Raw genomic sequence first — 26178 nt, 5'->3', positions numbered from 1 at the left:
ATTACTCAAGGGGCTGTTGTCTTTGTAATTCTGACTGGGGTGAAATGTAAGCACTAAGCAGGAGAAGCAAAATGTGTTACTGTGACTAAGAGGAGGGCATGCACTTACATTTGGGAGCTCTGCAGTATGAGGCTCTATCAGGCTGAAGAAAGGTTGCTGGTTCCTTTTAGAGCAGTGGTTCTCAACTTTCTGCTGCTGCAACCTCCTGCTGACCCCCAACTGTAAAAATTATTTCCTTGCTTCTTCATAACTGTAATTTTGCTACTATTATGAATCACCATGTAAATATCTGATATATAGAGTATCTGACATAAGATCCTTCAACTCCAGAGGGTCTCCACCCACGGGTTGAGAACCACCGTGCTGGAGGTTCAAGGATAATATGCTTTCTTGTCTCTCTTCCTTCTTCTAGAGTCAGCCTCCATCTTGGACGTAGGCGCCGTCACCCAACGTCAAGGCCGGTGAGAGAACGGCTGATCTGTGCCTTGCTCTTGGTTTCCCTCTCTCACCCCAGTTTAACGACTTCACATTTGTAACAGCATTTGATATTACATTGATCCCACGGGGATAATTCAGGCTCATCACTGTCCCAAGAACCAATTTTTCTTTATCATCTCTAAAAAGTCCTTTTTGCCCTGGAAGGGAACATAGTCACAGCTTCTGGGATTCCAATGTGGACATTGCTGGTTGTCAGCTATTTAGCCTGTCACAGGTACTCAAGGAACCAAAAAGAAATTTTCAAGAAGAAAATACTTGAAAACTGCTGAAGAGAATGGCGGATAATAGCTATGAAAACATTAGTCAGCAATATAGTGAAGGCAGACATTAAGATGACAAGACATACCCGTGACCCCAGTCCCAGAGATCCTCAAAGGTGCGGCTAATGTGAATGGCTGCCTCCCTCATGCTCCCAGGATGTCTCTGAATTTTCAACAGTGTGTGTCTATCATTATACTCTTTTTTTAAAATTTGAGATAGAACCTCACCATGCAGCCTAGGATAGCCTCAAACTCATGACCCTCTTATTTTAGCCTCCCAAATACCAAGATTACAGGTGTGCACCATCTGGTCTTCTCACCTTTTCCTGCCTTACTTCTTTTCTGTGCCAACATGCTGTCACAAGACCTGATTCATGTGACTTTGTCATGAAACTTTGTTATCCTATGAATCTCAGTTTTAAATTTTGGCTTAGTCTCTCCCAAACTCGATGATGTTGGCCCAGGTACTTAATCCCTTTGTATCTGAAATACCTAATTGTAGTTTGAGTGTGTCATATCCCTCGAGGGTTCAGGTATTGGTGGGCTTTGGTGTGGAAATGCTACATGATGAGATTTTTTTTGAAGGTCTTCATTATTTTCTTCATTATGTACAAAGACTAGCATGATCTGTTTCACTGGGTAGACAGTCTTGAATAATCCATTCAAGGTTCATTAGTCCAACTTAATGAAGCCTATGCCCTTCAAGTACTGACAGAAACACTGATGGCACATGCTCAGCCCATATTTCTGGATCAGGTCGTGGCGGTTATAGCAGATGAGGCAAGAGTGAGAGCCCTGACCGAACTTCTGTGGGTGACTCCAGTGGAGGTGCTGGTGACCCATCTTGCCTTCAGTCGGCCAAAGAGCCAGAGTGAGATCTTTAAGGGATGAGGCCTATAGGAAGTTGATTATATCATTTCCACCTTAGAAGAGATTCCTGCATTTATTGAGAGACCCAGTGAGTTGTTACTTGTGTGTATACATTTGTGTGAATGTACATGTTCACACACACACACACACACACACACACACACACACACATACCCTGTTCCAGAACCCCTCTTGTTTCTTGTCATTCCATAGTGCCTTTACCATACTGTAATACAAGCAGAATGTCTTCACCAGAGGACAAACTGTTGTGGAATGTTACCTTAACTAGGCAAAGATGTGTTATATTTGTTTATTCTGCATTTGTTTAATTCTGTAAAGATGTGTTGCTGTTTCACTTTGACTGCCTAAGGCACCTGATTGGTCTAATAAAAAGCTGAACAGCCAATAGCTAGGCAGTAGAGAGATAGTTGAGGCTGGCTGGCAGAGAGAATAAGTAGGGGGAGAAATCTAGACTCGAGGAGCGAGAAAAGAGAGAACCAGGGAGAAAGTGAGGGAGACACCTGGGGCCAGCCAAGCAGCCACCCGCCAGCCAGACACAAAGTAGAACATGCAGAAGGAAAGAAAGGTTAAAAACACGGAGGTAAAACACAGATGAAGAGAAACAGGTTAAGTTATAAGAGCGAGCAAGAAATAAACCTAAGCTAAGGCTGAGCATTCTTAACCAATTTGGGAACTGGTTGGTGGCCCAAAGAAAGCCGGCTACAACAAGTAGCTACTGAAACTTCTGCCAACACCAGTGTGAGCTAGCATCATTCTTACCAGAGCTGCATATCCAGTTACCAGGAGGAAACTGAGTCTCCAGCACCCTACACTGCATCTGCCACTCTAGAAATATCCTTTCTCCCACTGCACCCTCATTACCTCCCTCATGATAACATAGGCTCAGCTAGGACCTAGGGATAGAGCAACCATATGAGATAAATGCTTTCTATCTGTTTCCAAGGCACAACGAGACCCAGAGAATTCACTTAATTGACCAAGCCCATATACTTCAAGATGACAGAGCTGTGGCCAGACTTCTGTGTCTGTGACTGGCAAGGACATGGAACCACAGTGTACATTTTATTGCCAACAGATTACCATTCGAGTTTCTTGCTACTTATTTTCAAAAGTAGAGTAGCCAAGACATTTGTTTGTTTTTCTTGGAAAATAACCACAGTAAGAACCATACAGGGCAAAGCTTTTACTTTGAGTGTGGTCCTTGCTTTTTGTTCTGGATGTCCGCAAGCATCCCTTGAAGAGCCACCCAGCCCCTGCTGCGTGTGGCCTGGCATGGAGTCAAGCAGAAATCCTGCTCTTCTCACCCTGAGGTCCTTGGCAGGTGGCCAGCCCTCAGCTCTGTGCTCGTGCTCACTGTAGTTTCTGCTGGCCTGGTCATGTGAAGGGATGAGTGACTAAAGGACATGGAAGCCATGATTCATAGGAAGGAGAGTAAAAAATCAGCTCACACACCCTTAGTGATGATTTGTGTTAAGGAGAGGTGGTACCTGCCAGCCTTTTCCTCTCCTGAGGGAGAAGATCTGTGTCCGCTTTTGACCAGACATGGCTCTGAGAAGATAGGGCTTAGCCAGCAGAAGACTCTTTGAGGCAACGAGAGAAAGGTGCTACTGGGCAAGTCACATGCCAAGGCACAAAGCTTGCTATGAAGGCCATGAGTTGCCCTTTGACACCTGCTTGCCTACGGTAGTTTTGTACCATGGCTGAGAGCTTTGGGTAGGTTTGAACCATACTTCAACCACCACACACCTTGCTGTGTGACCTTAGCCTCCTATTTCACAGGTTCCTGTGAGGAAGGATGCAGTGATTTAACACACGTCCTAGTCATCACAGGCCCAATCATGTTAAACCTGACACCAGTGTGAGCTAGCAGTGTTCTTACGAGAACCACAGCTATAGTTACCCGGAAACTGAGTCGCCATCTATCCATATACCAATTCAAGGACTAGAAAAGATCCTACATTATCCTACACTGCCATTGGCACTCTTGAAGTATCCTTGTAACCCCACTGACCTCCCTCATGGGAACTAAGTACTAAGCTGGCAGGCACGCTGCAGGCTCTGACACATTCTTCATGGCAGCAGGATGAATCTTACGGAACGTGCTTCTCCAGACCTGAGACGGGAGGTCAATGCAATATGGAACATAATATATTTATTTACATATAAGCTGAGAGGACAGAAAGCGTGTAAGGCTTCCAGAGAAGAGAGCTCCCTTTCCCTTTTCTCGTTCACTTCCTTTTATCCTCACCTGTGCTAAATTTCCCTATCTCTGCCCTTATGGGCATGAAGAGTTTTGTGGGCTCACCCCTACACAGACCAAAGCTGAGCTGTCGAAACAAAGAAATCTGAAACTGTTGTGGTCTACAACAGATGGAAGTTTACAGTTCAGGATTACTACCAGCACATATGTGTTGGGGAAGTCCTGTTATTTGCCTGTGCATTTGTCAATAAAGTACTGTCTGGCCAATAGAAAACCTAGATAGGAGGGACTAGGAGTTGAGGAGGATTCTGGGAAGGGGAAACACAGGAGAGTTCGACATGTGACGCCATGGGGGTAGGACGCCGGGAACTATTCTCCGGTAAGAAACATACTTAGATTAACAATTATGGGGTAATTACTTAAGGCAGAGCTAGCCAGTAAGAGACAAGCAAGGCCAACAGCTTCATAATGAATATAGCCTCCTGTGTGTTTATTTGGGACTCATGCGGATCTAGAACCAGGCTGGCACGGCAGAGCCCAGGCGACTGGCGGGGGATAAACCAAAGCGGCTAGCAAAAGAAAAAGCTTCTCTTAACACATATGGGGCCAGAGGAAGAGATGCTCAACCTTCAGACTATTTCTCCAACAAGGTGTTTGGGTTCTCCCCAGTTAAAAGTAGACCGGGAAAGATGGCTCAGTGGGTAAAAAGCACTGGTTGCTCTTCCAGAGGACCGGGATTCAATTCTCCCAGCAGCCCCATGGCAGCTCAAGACTATCTGTAACTCTAGTTCCAGGGCTTCCAACCCTCATACAGACATACACACAGTCAAAATACCAATGTAAATAAAATAGAAATAAATTATTAAAAATGTGCCTGGCTACAGGGGAAAAGAAAAAGTGTCATGTGCCAGATGTTTTGAAATGCCTGGAAAATGAGACTCACTTACATGATCTCTGAACTTTAGATAACATTTACTTTTTATTCATTCACTTTATTACATTTATTTCTTTATTTTGTGTGGGGATGTGGGGGTGGGGTGTGTGTGTACCACACAGCATGTCTGTAGAACAGAGGACAACTTGTGAGAATCAGTTCTCTATGGGTTGATAAGTCTAGGCAGCAAACATGTTTACCCACTGAGCTATTGCACCAGCTCCAAGAAAACATTTTCAACATAGTCTGAGTTCTAATCAATATGGAGGCTGCTGCAGTAGTTCGAGTCTCGTTGCTATCATGAACTATCTGAGGCAATGAAATTCTAAGGAGAAAAGGCAGGCTTAGCTCCAGTTGTGGACAGTCAAAGGCTGGAAGCTCAGGTCTTACAGAGGAAACTAGTGGACTGGGCCTGTCATAGCATTAGCTGGGGCAGTAGGAAGCATTCTGGGATCAGTACAGAGAGAGGCAGATGGGACTCCCACAATCCCCTTCTAATAGGGGAAGTCCTTCTGTGTATATGTAAATAAAGCACTGTTGGCCAATAGGGAAGCAAGATAGGTGGGACTAGGAGTCGAAGAGGATTCTGGGAAATGCAGTCAAGGGAGAGTGGTCGCCATGTGATCCCTGTAGGAAAGACCGCAAGTCTGGAATTCTCGGAAAGATAAGTCCTTATAAAAATATATATTAGTAATTATGAGTTAATATTTAAGTCAGAGCTAGCCAATAAGAAATCAAGCAATGGCCAACAGCTTCATAATTAATATAGTGTCCTGTGTGTTATTTGGGGGCTAAAGCAGCAACGGGACCCAAGTGGCTGGCAGGAAGATTACATGTTACACCATTCAATAGAGCTTCCAATGAGTTCCCAGTAGGCTTTACTTTTTTAAGGTACACAGCACCTTTTAAAACGACCATCCAGCAACGAAACCATCTTACATTCGGGTCATTCATACTTCCAGCATGTCCTTTCAGACACTTTCCCCCTTAAGCCCTAACAAAATGAATAAATGCATTCAAGAAATCAGCCCTTAAAAGTGTTTTTGTTTGTTTGTTTTTTGTAGTGACTAGGTCAATATGCCTTGAGTGAAGAGGAAGCTGTCTCTACCCTGAAGTGCAGTTAGACATCTGTCTGCAGCGGTCTTCTGTGCCGATTAGAGTGGACCATAAATATTCATGAGGTAGAAGGTGGTAACGAAGAAAACACCAATAATTGTTGATTGTTATTAGCCATAAGTGGGGCTGACACAATGATCTTATTATTCCCAAGAAATGGCATAAATGTTGATTACACACACACACACACACACACACACACACACACAGTGATGTGCATATGAGACAAAGCATAGACTACACACATATAATGAGTCTTTATTTCACCATCTGCTCTTGAATTTCTTATTTAAAAATCTCTGACACATGAGGATTTGTGATGGAGGAAGTTGGCAACCATGTGGCATTCATTCTCCAGGGAGCGTGGCGGCCACCGCATCCCACCAGCAGCGGCATGGTGCAGAGGTGGGCCCTGTCCCTCTCTGCCACTGACACTCCTGTCTCCACACAGTGTGACTCATTGTCACTCTTTTCAGGTTGGAGGTATCTTCGGAGAACCATTGTCCCAGGAACAAATAGAACAATACAATATTTCCATTGTGTCAGACAACTGAGGGAGTATGTACCACTTAGCACCCAGCACGTCTTAGTGTATTCGTTGGGATAATGGTTAAGTGGCAATAAAACATGGTTTAAAAAAGGTTGGTGGCTTAAGAGGGATACCTTTGCTCTTTCCAAACAAGCCAGGCCTTTCGTGCTGGTAGGGTGGTTGTCATACTCATGTTCCCTCAGGGATATGGATTTCTCTCCTTCCTGGAGTTGGTGTGTTAGCGATGGAGTTGGTGTGTTAGCAATGTGTGTGCGGTTTATGGAAGTATTTAAAGGATGCTGCACTCCCCACCAAAGAGGGCCTCATGTGGCCAGTGTTCTCAGACAACATCCTTACTCTTCTTTGACAAATCATGAACTTGTCAAACTTAAGAATCATCCTAAAAATGTTTATACGAAATTGTTATTGGATAGCTCATAGAAAGAGTTAAATAACAAAGGGCAACACGTTTTATATGACATGCTAGCTTACCCATTTCCCTGAACATGGAGCATTTGTCTCCTAGATATTTTCTAAGAATATCAGCTTGGGTTTCGTAGACTGACAGCTTCAAGGGATTCCAGTCTCCTTTTTTGGACGAAGAAGTCGTGCTAGCTGAGGTTCTCAACACATTGCCTGGGAGTCAGAGGAAGTGGTAAACAACGGACCATCACCACGTCACGTGATTCTGCCCGTCTACTTTTCTCTACCTCTTCTGTGGGCCTTTTTGGATGAGGAAGTGTGTGTAAGAGTTGCAGGAGCATGTTTTCTCTGTGTGTCGCTCTGTGTCTCTGTCTCTCTGTCTGTCTGTCTCTCTCCCTATGATCTGTAACTTCAAAATGTCTTCTCATTGACACTGTGAACTTCATCTTTGTAGAAGGTAGCTTTTTCTTAGTTCATATATTAAATTGCCTTCTTCTACAAAATCAACGCTGAGCCAAGAGCTTGCAGGAAGGGGAAAAGCAATTTCTTTTGGATAAAAAGAGGAAGTTGTGGTCTACTGGTAATTGTTAAGAACATAGTCACCCAGCAGTGCCAAGCTGCAGGGAATGCTGGGGAATGTAGTCTCTAGCTGCCAGTCTTATGCCTAAGCAATATTTTATTCCATGAGATAAAGCAAGAAAAGAATTTGGTTCTTCACTGTGGTATGGATCTTAAGTGATCCAGTGAAATTCCATTTTGTTTTCTGCCACTTTTTGCCAGAGATGCTACTTGTATTTTAAAAGTTTCCCTAAGCACCGTGGGCCATTTCACACAGACCAACATCTTTTTTTTTTCTATGGTCTTCTCTCACATATTACATCCTGGCCACAGCTTCCCCTCCCTTTCCTCCCCCCAGTCTCTCCCTGCTACTTTCCCTCTTCCCCAGACCCACCCCTCCCATCTCCCTTCAGGATAGAGTAGGCCTCCCAGGGACATCAACCAAGCGTGACATAATCCACTACAATAAGACCAGACATATACCTTTATATTAAGGCTGGATGAGGCCATCCAGTAGGAAGAAAGGGATCTCACCAGCAGGCAAAAGAGTCAAAGACTACCCGACTCCCACTGTTGGGAACTGACAAGAGCACCAAGCTACTCAGCCATAACATATATGCAGAGGGCCTAGGCCAGACCCTTGCAGGACCCCTGATCACTGCAAGCCCCTATGAGTCCCAGTCAGTTGATTCTGTGGGCCATATTCTTGTGGTGTCCCTGACCCTTCTGGTTCCTCCCATGCATCGTCCCCTCCTCCACAGGACTCCCTGGGCTCCACCTAATGTTTGCCTGTGGGACTCTGCATCTGGTCCCATCAGTTGCTGGGTGAAGTCTCACAGACCAACATCTTAATGTCCTTCTCCACTCCTTCAAAGAGCTATTGCCTCATAGATGACAGGGTAAATCCAATCCTGCTACTAGCTTATGTCTCCCTGGAACACTGACTCCTCACCATGAAGCAAGTGTTGTAGCCATGGGTTGAACTTGCCAGGTGGCCCTGGGGGCTGTGCATGTCTAGCTTATGTTGAGAATATGTCCACTGTTGCCTTATTAGATATAAGCATCCCATCAATTCTAGTACACACAGCTCAGTCCTACAGAATAAAGCAGGTTGGGAACTAGATAAACGTAATAATTGTTATTGTGTGCCCATTGTAACCAAGGTTTTGTGTTTACTGCTTTGGATACATCTCCCCCCTGTCTTTGAATGTGTGTTATCAGGCTGTTTCCTGGGGTCACTTCCCAAATAAATGACTTGCATCAATCCCTTGCATTTGATATTATTCAAGAAGGAGCCTAGCATATGACAGGAAGCAAAGCTTAATCAATATTTACCCACTGAAGCTAGACAGAGATCTGTGAAATGTGTAAATGACCACTTTCATTGGGCACTGGGGTCCTTGTGGCAATAAAGAGGATTCAATAATGGGTCAGAATATGGCACTGTTAAATGGCTTTAACTGTCTCCAACTTTCTGTATCAGACTGATAGAGTTCCAAGTGTTCTCCAATTCCTGAGCATGCCCTTTCTATGTGTCTAGTTGACCCGAATAGAGATGGTGCCTGTGTAAGCCAGCACTGCTAGAATGAGCAGAGGTCAACCAAGCTCTGTTCTTCTTAGACTGGGTTCACGCACCAGGCTCTGAATGGACCCAATACTCCCAGTCATGTGGGACTCATTTATCCAGAAGCCATTTCCTGTGATCAGACAAGCAGGATTATCGAACATAAATGTCCCTGACCTGTGTCACTGAATTCCTAAGTCTCTTCCTCATTGTTGTGGTTCTTGGGAATCATGCAAGTATCTGTTTTTCAAGTCCTGGGTCAGGGCTCTACTTATTCTTCTACTCCTACAAATGCTCCCCCTCCAGTGTTATATAGTGAGTCGAGGGTTAGGGTCATGATTGATGAGTAGAACTTATGCTGGATTTTCACCTTAGCCTCCCCAATGCACCATGCTTCTGTGCAGTCTCCAACCTGCTCAAACCACACAATAGCCCTCTCAGGATCCGTGTCATCATTTCTGGCTCCCATTGCCTAGAAGGACTTAAGCATGACCTGGAGCCATTTACTTAACCTCCTCAAGCATCTTATTTCCTCATCACTAATATGGCGGCTTTCATAAGGAATTACCCCATGGGAATTTTATGAAAATGAAGTGGTCAGAAGATAGAGATCAAGGCTCTGTGGTCAGATTACCAGGGCTTCAAATCCTGGCTCTGTCATTTGCTAAGAGGTGTGGCTTTGAGCAGGTTACTAAGTCCTTTGAGCCTCAGGTTCCTCATCTTGGAGAGTAATGCGTACTCCCCAGTAGGAAATAAGGAGACATACCTGAAATGTGTAGCCAGGAACTTGGCATACGCCTTCCTCTCTATCACAGTCAGCTCAGTGTGTTTTATTTTCATGTAGAGCCTACAGTGTAATTCCTGACACAGTGTGAGATCAAAAATGACAACTCCTTGTTGATAATAAAGGGATACAGAATGGAATAAAGCAGGGTGTTCAATTCTGAGGGAGCATATGTCTCTTTGTCTACATGGTCTCTGGTGACACTGTTGCTCCCACTTCTAAGGCCAGAAAGAACTCTCAAGTTTTTGCCTCAGCTATCCTTGGGACAAACATTTGCCATCCAGTACTCCTCTCCAAGCAATTTGCTCAGAAATGAGCAAGGACCACATGACTGCTTGGAGTCACCTTCACCATCACATGATGTACACACCAGAAGCAGTTGAGTGTTTTCCAGGAATAATGGGCAACACTGTTTAAGGATTAGGGTACCGTGCTGCTCCTACTGGACATCTTGTCCATCTCCTGGAAAGGGGCTTCCATAGCTCCACTAAGGAGGAAGCGGAGTTGAACAATAAGAACGAAAGACAGAGCCCTGGTCTCATTTCTGGAATTCTAGATCCAGACGTACCTAAAGTTACTTCCAAACCTGCACTTCCTGGATATATGATCTTATCTTTTTCTTTCTTAATGAAACCATTTGAACTAAACTTCTCTCATGTGTAATTAAAAGGAACATTTCACTGTTCCATACACACATATAACTGTAAAGTAATATGACTGAATATCTGATAGATAGTAGTAGTGATAGTTTGCATAGCAGACAAATCTTATAGAGATTTACTAGAGACCATGGTAGTTTGAAAGTAATTGGCCCCCATAATCTCATAGGAAGCTGAATTATTACAAGGTGTAGTTTTGTTGGAGGAGTAGGTATGGCCTTGTTGGAGGAAGTTGTCACTCTGTGGGCAGGCTTTGAGCTTTCCTATGCTTAAGATACTGCGTTGTGGCAGTCAACTTCCTGTTGCTACACAATGTAGGACTCTCAGCTACTTCTCCAACAACATGTCTGCCTGCATGCCACCATGTTCCCTGCCATGATGATAATGCACTGAACCTCTAAAACTACAAGCAAGCCCCCTCAATTAAATGTTTTCCTTATAAGAGTTTCTGTGGTCATAGTGCCTCTTCACAACAATAGAAACCCTAGACAGAGACAAAGCCCTGTTTTAAACAGCTTGACTGGATCAGTACATTTATGGCTTAGAGTTGATGAGGTAGCTATGCTACTGTTCCTTGCAAAAAGACAAACTTCAGAATCAAAGGTTCATTGTTCATCCCCAAGGGAAGCAATGAACCACGCAAATAGCTTGCCTGAAGGTTTTCAAGCCACACTAACATTGTCTACCAAAGTTTGGACTCTATTTTAAATGAATTACACAGTCAGTTAATTTAAGAAAATAAATATCAGCCTACATAATCCTTCTAGTATCTGGTTAGAAGGACTTTCCTGTTCCTGCTCGCTTACTTATTTTACATGACCCTCTGTGACATTTGGCTGCTCACAGATCAAATATCCACTTCAAGGACAGAAAAAAGGGCACAGGAGCATCAAGAAAGAACGTGAAGCAGTGTCTGAAGGGGATCCTAAAAGGCAGATTTCTAGATTGGCCTGTGCAGTTGTGCTCTAGGGGGTGACATTTTGGAACACACAGTACAGAATGCTATTTTTGAAAATATCAATTAGATTGTGTATATACAAAACTAATGTTTGTTCTCTCTCTTTTTTTTTAGATCTAGATGAAATCTTTTTTATTTTTTTTATTTTTAAGTTTAAATTTAGATTAGAAACAAGGTTGCTTCACAAGTCAGTTCCAGGTCCCTCTCCCTTTCCCTCCCCCCTCCTGTGCCCTCCTCCAAGCCCCCCATTATCCTCTCATTTCCCCAGGGAGGGTGAGGCCCTCCATGGGGTTGTCCATAGTCTGTCATTTCATCCAGGGCAGGGCCTAGACCCTCCCACAAGAGTTCAGGGTGAGAGGGCATCTCACGTTGTTGGATGGGAGTCCAAAGTCCATTTGTATACCCGGGATGAGTACTGATCTACTGCCCAAGGCTCAATAAATTACCTAGGCCTCCTCACTGACACCCACATTCAGGGGGTCTTGATCAGACCCATGTTGGATTCCCAGGCTGATGCCTGGGATTCAAACGTTAACCTTTGCCAGGTCAGCTGTTTCTGGGGGTTAAACCAGCCCAGTCTTAATCCCTTTGGTCATCAGTCCTCCCTCTATGTTACTGGCTTTCTTGAGTTCAGCTCAGTACTTAACTGTGGGAGTCTGCCTCTTCTTCTATCAGCCACTGAATGAAGGTTCTGTTTCCCAGACTCTCTGGCCATGGGATTGTAGGCTGGCACTCCCCAGATCTATGTCTAAAATCCATATATGAGAGAGTACATGCCATGTTTCTCTTTTTGTGACTGTGTTACCTCACTCAGGATGGTTTCTTCTAGTGTGATCCATTTGCCTGCAAATCTCAGGATTCCATTGTTTTTTTTCTGCTGAATAGTACTCCATTGTGTAAATATACCACATTTTCTCTATCCACTCTTTGGTTGAGGGGCATCTAGGTTGTGTTGGGGAAGTCCTGTGTATATGTTTGTTCTCTTAAGTGTGTATGTAACAACAGGGAGGTCTCGGGACACTTGTGTTAAGGAATCTGGTAACTTTGTCAGGTGTTTGGAGGGTGTCCCAGCTCCTCAGATGAGCCTTGTGAAAGCCATCTTAATAACTTTAGAAGCATAAAGTCAAGGCTGAGAAGGAAGCCATCCATGAAGGTGGCCTGCATGTGGGTGGACACTTTCAGGAAGTGACAGCTTCAGCAGAAACGGTTGCAGGGATGATGCCAACCTCAAACACTCCCAGAGACCAAGTTTGGAGGAGCCATTTCTGGCACAGGAGATTATGGTGATACTGTTTCCCCAGATTTTATGGTAACCATTTAAAACACTCAAGAAGTTGAAAAGAGGAGTGCAATGTGTACCCACCACTTTTTCAACAGTTTGACAGCATTTTGGCAATATTTCGCTTTGCTTGTATGGGTATGTGTATGTGTGCATTTTTATTTTGCTGAAACATTTGAAAATGAGTTTCAGATGCTGAGACATTTTGTCCCCAGCTAGTTTTGCTAAAAGAGGAAATTCTTCAACACAACATGATATCAGTATCATGTTCAAGGCACATGACAGTTTTCTAATACCATCTAATATCTACTCTGTTAGCTACTTTCTTCATTGCTAGGACAAAACCCTTGAGAAAAGCAACTTAATAAAGGATGGATTTATTTTGGCACACAGTTACAGCGTACAGTCCATCTTGGTGGGGGCATCATGGTGGCAGGAGCCTGAAGCATCTGAGTCACTTGGTGCCCACAGTCAGGAAGGGAAGGGGAGTGAGTATCCGTGCTCTGCTAGTTGTCTCTTTTCCATTCAGTCCAGAACTTCAGCTGTGAAACAGCTGTGGCCACATTTAAGGTGCATATTTCCACCTCAATCCAGAGACTCCCTTACAGACAGGAGCAGAGGTTTGTTGCCATGATGATTTTAAATCCCACCAGGTCAGTTAAGATTGACTATCATGATAGTCTGTACTCAATTTACTTAGAAAATTTCCTAAAATAATTTTACAGGCATTTATTTATTTTTCTTTGCATCCATATTAAAGATAAAATAAACTAGGATCCAACTAAGCTACCATATTTGGTTATGCATCATTATTTTTATGCTGAAATAATTGTATTTTTAAAAGTCATATTATTTCTTTGAAGAGACCATGCTAGCTTACCTGCCTCCTCTCTCTTGGTCCCAGTCACCTTGTTTACTTGTACAGGCAATTTCTCTTCTCCCAAAGTTAAGTCTTGAGCGTTGAAAAAATGTAGGCTAAATTTCTTTGGTAAGAACATTTCACTGGTGACTCTATCTCCTTCATAGTGTATCTTATCGGGAGTCACATAAGGTCAGGGTGTCCCACTGTGACTAACACTGAATATGATCAGTAGATTAAGGTAGTAACTACCAGAACTTTCCATCAAAATTCTATTTATAGGGCTGGTGATATGGCTCAGGCCTAAAGGCACTTGCCTGGCATGCCTGGTGACTTCAGTTTGATTCCCAGAATCCATGAGAGAGGGAAAGGAGGGAACAGATTTAAATACTTGTCCTCTGACCACACACATGCTATCATGCACACAGGGACATTCAATAATGATAAAAAATTAAGTAAATGTGATAAAAGAAATGCTAATTCCTCCCCTTTGCAAAGAGAAAGCTGTGGAGAATGTCCCACCAAGCACGTGTTGTTGCCTTTGGTGATCTTTCTGTTAAGGACACTGTCCCATGTAGCTTCTTTGCTCAGAAATAAGTCAAGATACTTTACTGGGGTCTTCTAAAGTGCTGTCAACTCTTTCTTAGAGTCTGAGGTTATAGTGTTCATGGGCTAGTCTTTCAAAAACAGCTGGCTCTTACTCAATGCTGATAGAGAAGTTCTGCAAACGTGTGTAAACATTTCCTGTTGGGGACAGCTGGCTGCATTAGGCCATGCTCGGCAAACCGCCTTTGCTCTGCCAGAGTTTTCAGAAGGACACAGGCCACCGAGGCCTCCACTGTTCACCTGACACAGGGGCTTTCCACCCTGATTGAACATTAGAACCATACAGAAAGCTCTCAACTTCTGTCCCAGCCCCACCCTGTAACACGAGGATCGGTAGTTAGGAGGATATAGTCTAGCACAGGTGTGTTCTAAAAGCACTCTAGGTGACTCAACCAGGCAAGCCAGGGGGAACCCAATGACCTAGCAGCTATTCCATAAAAGAAAAGCAATTCTGACAGCACCAGTTAGTGCCAGGGCACTGCACTAAGTGCCCTGAATGGTGGCTGCAGAATTTCACCTCGCACGAGAATAGCCTGGGGAGCCTGAAGGCCAGGTGCATCTGTACCAGCAAAAAGGGTATGTCTGGGTACAGGGACAGGCTTCTCAGGTCTGTCACAGCCCCCCTCTTACCTGCTGTATTAGTTCCCTGATGCTGCTATGACAAATGGTCATGAAGTCAGAGGTTTAAAATGATGCCGTATATTATCTCATGGCTCTGGAAAACAGATAAAACAGGTCTCACTGAGCCCAAATCAGGGTATTGTCAGGGCTATCTTGCCTCTTACAGCTTCCTGCAGCTACTGGGCATCCAGTGCTGGTGCTTCCCTTCCAGCTGTAGAGTCAGTAATGGCAGTCAGTTGTCTGTCTCCAACTTTATCACTCTATCTTTTCTGCCTCTCTCTTCCACATTTAGAGTCTTGTGAGTACATGGGGCATAGCCAAATAACCCAAGGGAATGAGTTTTCTGTTGGGAAATAACTAGTTACTGTTAAATTTTAATCTAACCTGCTAACATTGAGATAGCAACATTTCAGGAATCCTGCCCCCAAATTCTTGCAGTTCTGGGACTCAAAAGCAGGGTCTCAGACATCAAGGTATGTGCTCCAACTGAGCCACACCCCCAGTCTTGGAAAATGATTACCTTGTCTCACATTCTATAATGGTCAATACTGATTGCTAGCTTGACAATATCTAGAATCACCTAGGATCAGACATCAGTGAGGAAGTTTCTAGGCTGACTTAACTGATGTGGATGAACCACCTTAAAAGTGGGTGCTACCATTCCGTCGGCTGGGGTTCTAGGTCAAGCAAAAAGGAGGAAGTGAGCTGAGAACCAGCATCGTCTCTGCTTCTTGGCTGTAGCTGAAGTGTGACCAGCTACCTGATGCCGTTCCTTCCTTGCCGCGAGGGACCACACCCTCAAACTGTCAGCCCTAATAAGTCCTCCCCCTCTTACATACTTCTTGTTGGGTGTTTGGTCACAGTGAGAAAAAGCAATTAAACACTCAATGCATTTCCCCTTTGTTACAATATACACACAATAGTAAGTTTATGGCAATTGTTCTCCTTATAAGCATACAGAAATCTTGTTAATGCTTTATTATATGGAACCAAGTAAATAATACCTAGCTTCACTTTCAGCTTGATCCATCTGGAGTTCTATTTCTCTAAGAAGAGAACTCCACACCCAGAGTTCCCCTGTATGTAACTCTTTGTCTAGAATGGGCTATCATGCCCACCTCTCACCCAAAACTATCAAAATTTCCAGGAGTATCCAGCCTTTTGCCACTGACATGATGCTGTGGTGTCTAAATGTGCTGTGCCACATTCAAAATATAGATGTTCTGAAATGCACGTGACCAGAGGCTGCAGGAAGGGGGACAGACCTCTGTTAGACCAGACATAACTAATCACCCATGAGAGGAATAGATGCCTCAATCACTGAGATGGATAGATTTCCACTGGTGAAAGTTAGAAGGGATGGAGTGGGTGCCTGGCTATTGGGTAGATAACGAACTGCCTGTCACAAACAAGCAATGAAGAGCTGAAAGGAGGAAGAAGGGAAGAAGCGATGCTTAGGAAACCACACACTTACTGGTTTTGCAAGAATGAACTCCAGTTCTCTCTCTGCTTGTCAGCTGCTCTCACCTAGGCTACTAGAGTCAGCTATCCTGTGCTTGGAAAAAGTCTACCAGGTGCAGGGTTGAAGGCCTGGCTCGACACCCAACTATCTGTTCTCATCTTCACATGCCACTTAAGAAATCCTTGCATTAATAAAACTCCTTCCAGGGGCGGAAGCAAACAATTTCATCCCTTCCTCCTAAGGTTCCAATGACAAACCGAGGAACACTGGGAAATCAGTGTGTTTATCGGTCTTCCTGCCAGAGCATATATAGAAGTTACTTAGAGATCTGTGGTGCTCTTACCCCAGTAGGAAGCACCTGGAGCCTTTACCCAGCATGGATAAGGGCTTTCCAGTATCCACAAACATGCAGCCCCTTTAGTCTTTCCTGGCCTGTATGCTCTAGTCCCTTCTCTAGACCAGGAGTAGCTAAGGTGGACTTGTGTACAACAAGTGCAGTGAGCAGTTGGATACTCAGGTGAGAATCTCCTGACCATCCTCATCCCTCCATGAGGGGTGTCAACAGTCAATAAGCCCATCTGGGATGATCCTTTTGTAAGAGAACACAGCTGAATTCCCCCAAATGGTGGAGTCCTGTGCTTTTCTCAGAGGACAGTCACTCATAACACCCTGCAGATGACAATGGGCAGAGCCACTTAGTACCCCCAGAGGTGCCAAATGGCAGATGTGGATGACTGTTTTTTTTGTCTTCTACTTGGTCACAAGTAATTCAAGGGAAACTAAAGTCTAGTTCATGACTAACAAAATCATGAGTGCCACACACTTCAGTAGCTTTTGAACCCCATAAATGTCTTAGTGTTCTATTGCTGTGAAGAGATACCATGACAACAGCAATTCATAAAATAAAGCATCTAATTGTTAATTCAGAGGCTTAGTCCATTACCATCATGAAGAATTCATTGTGGCACATAAGCAGACATGATGCTGGAGAGGTAGCTGAGAGTTCTACATTCAGATAGGCAGACAGCAGAAAGAGATAGATAGATAGATAGATAGATAGATAGATAGATAGATAGATAGATAGGCAGGCAGGCAGGCAGGCAGGCAGACAGACAGACAGACAGACAGACGCTTGGCCTGCTTTGAGTATTTGAAACCCCAAAGCCCACCCCTAATGACACACTTCCTCCACCAAGGTCACATCTATTCCGACAAGGCCACACATCTCTTAATCCCCATCAAGTAATGCTAGTCCCTAATGACCAAGTGTTCAAATTTATGAGCCTATGGGGGGGCGTTCTTATTAAAACAACCACATTCCACTTCCTGGCCCCCAATAGGCTTATAGTCATATCAGAATACAAAAATGCATCCAGTCTAACTTCAAAAATTTACATAGCCTATCTCAGTCTCAACATATTTAAAAGTTCAAAGTGTCTTTTAAGACTCATGACAGTTTCTTAACTGTAATCCCCGTAAAATCCAAATCAAAAAGCAGATCACAAACTTCCAACATACAGTGACACAGGATATACATCGCCATTCCAAAAGGGAGCACAGTGAAGAAAAGTGGACCAAAGCAAGATCTAAAACCAGCAGGGCAAACTCCAAACTCTGCATCTTCATGTCTGAGGTCAAAGCACTCCTCAAATCTCCAACTCCTTTCAGCTTTGTTGAGTGCAATACACTTCTTTCTTGGGTTGGTTCCACACACTGTTTGCAGCTCTCCTTGGCAGGTATTTTGTTGTGGAATATTACTTTAACTTGATAAAGATGTGTTACAATTTGTTTATGTTGCATAATATTAATTTAGCTATGTAAAGATGTGTTACATTTGTTTATGCTGCATTTAATTCTGTAAAGATGTGTTGCTGTTTCACCTTGCCTGCCTAAAGTACCTAATTGGTCTAATAAAAAGCTGAATTGACAATAGCTAGGCAGTAGAGAGATAGAGTAGAGGGATAGGCAGGCAGAGAGAATAAATAGAAAGAGGAATCTAAGCTTGGAGAATGAGGGAGAAAAAGAGGGAAACACCTGGGGCCAGCCAGCCAGGCAGTCACCAGTCAGCCAGACATGGAGTAAGACAGAAAGATAGATAGAAAGAAAGAAAGAAAGAAAGGAAGAAAGGAAGAAAGAAAGGAAGACAGGTAAAAAGCCCCAAGACAAAATGTAGATGAAGAGAAATAGGTTAAGTTATGAGAGTTAGCAACCATTCATAACTAATAAGTCTCTCTCATGATTTGGGAGCCAAAAGAAGGCTTGTACCGTATTCCACAAGTCTGGCATCTCCAGCATCTTGGAGTCTCCAATGAAATCCAAGCTTCACTTTCACAGCATCACATAATGGCTCTCTGGGACTTTATAAAGGGACACCCCTGATACATGCCTGGGCTGAGCAGCTTTCCTTAGTCATGGAGGAAGATTCCATTACCCCTTTCTTGACTCTGAAGCCAGAACCACATTGCCAAAGCTGCCAAGTTCTGTTGCCTTCTGTGGCTGGAACATGGCCCCCTGGTTCACTTACATGTGTGTAAGCTTTCTGTTTTTGATGGTTTTCTTCACTGTCAAAGCTTGCCTGTCTTGGAACTCACTCTGCAGATCAGGCTGGCCTCAAAGTCAGAGATCTGTCTGTCTCTGCCTTCCAGAGGACTGGGATTAAAGATATGTACCGCATACCCAATCCTAAGCTTTTCTTTCACAAACTGGAAGCTTAGCTGGTGGGATCTTGTCCTGAGATCATTACTCCCTTTATTCCATTTAGCATCAGCTTTTCTTTAAACCTTTATCTCCTTGAGTGCAGGACTTAACTCCATTATACTTCCTGGTACCCTTTTTCTTTTCAAACTGTACATTTTGTATTTTTCCTTGCTCCTCTCATTCCTTTTCATTATAGATCTGCATAAGACTGGCCACTAATAACTACAAAACATAATCAATATTAAGCTGTTTTGTAATCTTTGCCAACACTATTAATCCAAACTCTTCAATTTAGCCTCAGGCTAAATTGGACTTGTCCAAAAAGCAGTCACACTCTTTGCCAAAATATCACAAGAATAGTCTCTAGGCCACATACTAATATTCTTTTCCTCTGACACTTCTTGAGCTGGGTCCCCATAGTCCAAATCACCCTTAGCAGGATGTCCTTCTTGATGCTGCAAATACGTATTGCTTTTATTGGTTATTAAATAAAGCTGATTTGGCCAATGGCCATGCATAATAGAGTCAGGCAAGATATCCAAACAAAAGACATGGAGAGAAAGAAGACGGAGTTGGAGAAACACCAATGCTTACATCACTGGTAAGCCACATTACTGTTGATATACAGATTAGTAAAAATGGATTAATTTAATTGTAAGAGCTAGTCAATAATATGCCTGAGCCACTGGTCAAACAATTATAATTAATATTAAGCCTTAGAGTGGTTATTTGATAAGCAGCTGCAGGGACTGGCAGGCAGGACAAGAAACTTCCAATTATACCAGTGTCTTCCATGCTCCCACTAGGATGGCCCATTATGCCCTGCTTAAAATAACCAACCACTTTTCTAGTCCATATTGTAACATGAGGTTCTTTGTCCTGGCTGGTCATGTGGTCCTTGAGCCCCAAATAAACACATAGATGCTACATTAATTATAAAAGTGACTAAGGTTTCTTATTGGCTATCTCTGTCTTAATTATTAACCCATTTCTACTAATCTAAATATTTCCATGTGGTCTTATCTTACCAGAAGAAGGCTCCAGCATGTCCTACCTTCCAGGTCTCACATGGCATCTGCTCTCTGCCTACACTTCCCAGAATTATTCTTATTTCCTAGCCTTGCCTATACATCCTGCCTCATTGGCCAATAAGAGAAACATATATACAGAAGACATCCCCATCACCATATTTCTCCAAACAAAAGCATGGTAAGGCCTGTCACAGCAATACTGTGTTACTACTACACATTTCTTTCTGGGTCAATGTTCTATTACTGTGAAGAGACACAAGGACCACAGCAACTCTTGTAAAAGAAAACATTTAATTGGGCATGCTTACATTAAGAGGTTTAGTCCATTATCATCATGGCAGGAAGCATGTAGGCAGACAATGGGCTGGAGAGGTAGCTGAGAGTTCTACATTTGGATCAGTAGGCAGCAGGAAGAGAGAGAGACTGGACCTGGCTTGAACATTTGAAACCTCAAAGCCCACCCTCAGTAAACACTTCTTCCAACAAGTCTATCTCTCCTAATCCCTGTCAGGTAGTGCCAGTTCCTAATGACCAAGTATTCAAATTTATTAGCCTATGAGGGCTGTTCCTATTCAAACCACCACCACCACCACCACCACCACCACCACCACCAACACAACCACCACCACAACCACCACCACCACATAATCATTTCTTTCAAAGCCCTTTGAAATAAACCTGTATTTTGGGTATGATGGTACTGCTCATGGAGGGTGGGCACATGAGCCTTTTATGTCAGCCCTGGAAGATGAGATAAAATAGGTAACAATCTATAAACTGGTTGTCTTCTCAATGCTTTGAAAATTAATTCAGGCCATCAAAGAGAAATGCCCTGAAGACATACCTCTAACGCATTTCAAAAGCTCTCAACATTCATAAAGCACATAAAATGTCTGGCATTCAGTGGGCTGTGTAGGGAGGGTTTGATGTTGTTATTATAGGTCTCTAAACACTTGGAATTGAAATCAGTTACACAATTTATACAAATCTATACTGCTAGGGATGGCTGTGGAAAGAGGGGAAGAGTAGGGACTACACTGGATATTCTTCATGTTCTGGCATCAGGAAAGACAATATATACTCATACATTACCACAATTAATCTTTATGCCAGCCTTATGAGGTCAGTATTCTCATGGCCACTGAGAAAGTTCAGAAAGTCATGCAAGACAATGAGTTAGTGAGCAGCAGTGCAAACATGGGCTCATCTCACTGCTGCAAGCCATCCTTCTCTTGAGGATTCATGCTCTCTTCTGAGATTTTAAGATAAAGCATTTACTGGTACACAGAATCTTTAGCCATTCACAAAAGGGTATTAAATGAAGTTCAACTGGGTGACTGCTGGTATCCCTAGAGTCGTTCTCAACCTGTGTGTTGCAACCCCTTTGGAATCTCATATCAGATATTATGACTCATAACAGTAGCAAAATTACAGTTATGAAGTATCAATGAAAATAAGTTTATGGTTGGAGAGCATCACAACATGAGGAACTGTATTGAAGGGTCTCAGCGTTAGGAAGGTTGAGAGTCACTGCCCTAAAGACAAGTATGCTGTTGATGTTTTAGGTGATTGTTAATAACCTTCGAGTGGGGTAAAACATACTACTGCTGTAGAATATAACAGATGAGTGGGGATAGAAGTACAAACAGATGAGGACTACACTGAATGGCAACTGCTGCAGTGGCCGTGTCTTCAGAGAAAGAGGTCGTGCCTGGAAGAGGACTGGAGCACAGTGATGGAAAGTATGTAGATACTGGCTGGAGGGTGAATGGGAGCTGCTAGGCAGCCAGTGCTCGGGAAACATTTCAGGTAGAGGTCGCAGTGTGTGCAAAGGCAGGGAGGTTTTAGTGCGCTCTTGGAATTACACACAGTTCAGAGTTGTCAGCTCATGAACTTTGAAAATGAGTGGCAGAAAATGAATCTCCAAAGGATGACCACATGCCAGAAGTCTAAAAGATGCTTACCTCTTATTCTTAGGATAAAAATAATAATAATTCTGCAGCAATGTGATAGCACTAGACAAGAGATGACAGATAAGAGCAACCCAAACTCATTAATATTTTAAATATTCATGCCTGGCAAAAATTAGAGGTGACCTTCATGTCTAGCAGTAGAGGATTGACTGGGTGTGTTTTGCAGCAACACAAGGGAGAAACTAGGCAACCATTGATCAGTCCATGTAGTTAGTAAAGCTGCTCAGAGGTACAAGCTCAGGCTCATGATGATGAGGTGAAAGGGAGTCAAGAAGAGAGGTGTGTGGTGTCCTGTGGTGGAAAGAGGACAAGTGAAAACTCAGAAGGGTAAGTAGCCCTGTGTCATCTCCAGGAAGTTTATGGAAGAGGGAGAAGGGCAAAACTTACCTGCTGTGGAATAATTCTTCTGTACACTATGAATAAGTATTACTCTCATTTGGTTAACAAAGAACCTGACTTGCCAATAGCTGAACAGAATAAGTTTAGGTGGGAGAGCCAAACTGAGAATGCTGGGAAGGAGAAGGGCAGACTCTGGAGTCATGAGCAGATGCAGAGAGAAACAAGATGGGCATGCTGTACTGAGAAAAGGTATTAAGCCACATAACAAAGTCTAAGTAAGAAATATGGGTTAATTTAAATGTAAGAGTTAGCTAGTAACAAGCCTGAGCTATGGCCTGGGATTTTATACTTAACATTAAGTTTCTGGGTGGTTATTCGGGAGCAGCTGCTGGCACAGGAAAACTCTGCCTACACTTACCCACTCACTCACCTGCCTCTTGTTTCTCATTGGTAGAGAGTCATAATTCCTAGTTGCAACATCTGTGCTCCTACCCCTTCACATCCTACCCCTTCACAGGAAGTTGGGAACCTGTGACTTGTCCTGCGTTGTTCAAATCCAGGCTGTGAAGTAGAGTGAGTGGATGAGTGCTGGACAAGCACTGAATAAGAGACAGAGAGGGAGTAAGGAGGATGTTGACAACCATAAACATGGCCACAGCAAGCTCAAGTTACAATCCAACGGAGAAGACGGAATCACACAAATGTCGTGGCAACCACCCAGGCTAGGGAATGCTGTGAGATAATTGATTGCACTGTGTAAAGATATGTCATTTGATTGGTTTAATAAAAAGTTAAATGGCCAATAACTAGGCAGGAGGCATAGGTGGGACTTCAGGACAGAGAGAGCTCTGGGAAGAAGAAAGGGGGAGTCACCAGCCAGAGACAGAGGAAGCAGGACATGAAGGAGGAGAGGCAAAAGCCATGTAGCAGCATGTAGATGAATAGAAATGGGTTAATTTAAGTTACAAGAGCTAGTGGCACAAGCCTAAGCTATAGGCCGAGTTTTTATAATAAAAAATATTATAAAATATTTTGGTGGCACACGCCTTTAGTCTCAGCACTGGGTGGGGGAGCAGAGGCAGGGGGATCTCTGTGAGTTAGAGGCCAGCCTGGTCTACCGAGCAAGTTCCAGGACAGCCTCCAAAACAAAACAGAGAAAACCTGTCTCAAAAAAAACCCAAAATAATAATAATAATAATAATAATAATAATAATATAATAATAATAAGTCTCTGTGTCATGATTTGGGAGTTGGCGATCCAAGAAAGCCTGCTACAAAGGAACTCCAACCAAATCAGACAAGCCCTTGTTGTAAGTGTCCAATTAGTGCTAAAGAAGTTCTTTTCCTGTAAAACCCCATGTACTGGTCAAGTTTTTCATCAACTTAACACAAGAGATGGCTATCTAGGACCAGTGAACCTCAGCTAAGAAAATGCTTCCATCAGACTGGCCTGTAGGCAAGTCTATGGGGTGTTTCCTTGATTACTAATTGATGTGAGTGGGCAGATGGTCCTGGATGATATCAAAACAAACCAAAAACACCAAAGCCAGTTAAAAGCAGGCTGAGTGAGCATTCCTCCAGCTCTGATTCAATTCTTGCCTCTAGGCTCTTGCCCTGCTGGAAGTTCCTGCCTTGGCATCTCTTAATGACAGACTGTGATCATGACATGATCATGTGATCATGCAAGCCAAATAAACCTTTTCTTCCCCAAGTTGATTTTAGTCATTATCTCTAACACAGCCATAGAAACAGCCCAGGGTGGCAGGCCTCTGATTCTCATTATTCAATCACTGAAGCCGGGCTTGAATAATAAGGGCCCACAAAGTTTTACTACAAGCAACAGACAGTCAGATCTTTAGGTGCACATATCAGGCTGTCTTTGTTACAATTATTCAACTCTGCTGTTGACACACAATGGCCTCTGAAAACAATCAGAAACAAGCAAGCATGGTGGTGTTCCCAGGGAACATTACAGGCCATTTTGGGACTCTCTCTCTTTTGGAAGTCCCAGTAGAACCTTGAATTTTGTGACACATTCATGTGTTGTGAAATCTTTTTCTTCTTTAGATACTTTTCCATCCATTGAAAATGTAAAACCTATTATTGGGTCTTGGGCAGTGGACCTTATTCGTCCTGAAGCTACAGACTCCCTCATCCACAGTTAAGTGTGACTCTCATGTTAAACTTCCAACTGTCTTTATATAGAAGCCGCACACCCCTCCAACCAATAGTTGACTCCAGGAAGAAGCTGCCTTGGCTGCAGGACTCTGCAGCAGGTTGCTTGGGTTTTAGTTCATTTGTCTTTGAGGTTTTCTGCCCTTTTCTATTGCACTTGTTCTGCTACATTGGGTGTTGTATGAAATGAACTCCTGGCCTGCAGGGAAGGCCCCCAAAGGAGGCTTCGTTTCTCTGTGACTGCGGGCTAATCCGTTTCTGGATGGCAGAAGCACTTTCGCAAGCCTTGCATGCACGGTGTGCCATATGGAATGTCGTTATGTGCTCCCCAGAGCTTCTGTCACTGCCATCTGGCTGCAACTTCCTGTGTAGTTTCTTTGGCAGTGGGAGAGCCAACCATCAGAAAGGCTTCTATAAGACAAGTTTTGAAAGCCTAATCCAAAACAACATTAGCCTCTCAAGTTGGATGTAAGAATGTTTAAAACAAATTAATAATGACCTGTGCTTAAGGGCACAGATGGAAACTGCAGGAGTGTAATGCAGTCGGCCTCTGGAGTAACCCAGGCGCTTCCAGTGCTGTGAGGCGCTCATCAGAAAAGTCTTCCCCTTTAAGGACTGGCATGTTCCGGGATCGCATCCTTCTGCCAATGCTAGGCTTGTATTCTCAATTATGGCCAAGTGCTCCCAACCTTCAAGGTGGCCCCAATATTTGCTCATTTTGTATTGGTGTCCTGTCCTGTTATCCAATACATCTATCCTTAGATGAATTTGTACTGAATTGACCTGAAAGGCTGGCTTACACTCTGAGAGTCTATGTCAAATTTCTATGCAGTTGCAATGAGAAGATTTTGACCCAAACACATGAGTTTTGGTATGTTCTCTTTGTGGTCAAATACAGATGGCTATGAGACACTCAGAAGAAGGCATTTTCGGATGCTCAGACAAATGCGTATCCTAACAGCCCAGGATCACCAGGTGAGAATAAAGGGCCTTGGTCTCTAAGTGAGAAGGGCTCAGTTTAAATCTTAGCTCTTTACAAACACTGAAAACGAAAAATGCATCGTTAGCACCTCAGGCCTGCTTCATCTCTACAAATCAGGGACAATAATCCTGCCTGATCTTTCAAAAAAAGTGATGGTACTGAGGAAGATGATAGAAAAGACACAAATTCATGAATGAAAACTCACTACAGATCTAACATTTGCTCATTTGTATGCACATTTATGTCTCCCCACCCCAGTTGAAACATTGGGGAACACATGTCTATAAAACAAAGCGGTTATTGTAACAGGCAAACAAGGGAGCTGCTCAAAAGGGAGGTTGCACCTGGTGGGTGTAAAAACCTGGCTGAAGTCAAGTTCAACGTGTAGATTCTTGCGTCTGTCCCAGACATTTTGTTGGGACAGATGTGGGATGGATATTTACCAAACAGCAGGAGATTCTGATGTGGGTAGCCACTGGGGCACACTTTGAGACCATCTTCTGGTTTAGTGGGAAAGACAGAAAGGAAATAAATAATTTCTCATTGATTTTAGTTCCCCAGTTATGTCTCCTTGTTAAAGTGAGGCTTGTGGGAACACTGTGCGGGTGTGGGAAACCAGAGAAGAGATGAGGACAAGGTGGTGTAATGTGGTACCAGGATAGTGTGTGATCCTTCCCAGATGCCCTGTTCTTGCCGTTAGTGATGCTCATTTTACACCTCTTTGAGAGTTGATGCATTTGTTAGGAAGGAAGCAAGTAATGGCTTATTCAAGGTACACAC

At 43.5% G+C, this 26178-nt stretch overlaps 1 protein-coding gene across 1 annotated transcript; it reads right to left on the bottom strand.

Annotated features, from left to right (window-relative positions):
* Positions 1 to 1362: 1362 nt before the first annotated feature.
* On the bottom strand, positions 1363 to 1601 carry LOC101831407 (40S ribosomal protein S29-like). The gene has a single exon (XM_040746582.1). It carries the CDS (start codon positions 1599 to 1601, stop codon positions 1431 to 1433), a length of 171 nt encoding a protein of 56 aa, XP_040602516.1. The 3' UTR covers positions 1363 to 1430.
* Positions 1602 to 26178: the final 24577 nt, after the last annotated feature.

Source organism: Mesocricetus auratus, unplaced genomic scaffold (assembly GCF_017639785.1).
Source record: "Mesocricetus auratus isolate SY011 unplaced genomic scaffold, BCM_Maur_2.0 Super-Scaffold_100006, whole genome shotgun sequence".
NCBI classification, from domain to species: domain Eukaryota; kingdom Metazoa; phylum Chordata; class Mammalia; order Rodentia; family Cricetidae; genus Mesocricetus; species Mesocricetus auratus.
The sequence above is the reverse complement of the archived record's forward strand: the minus strand, read 5'-3'. Positions and strand labels throughout refer to the sequence as shown.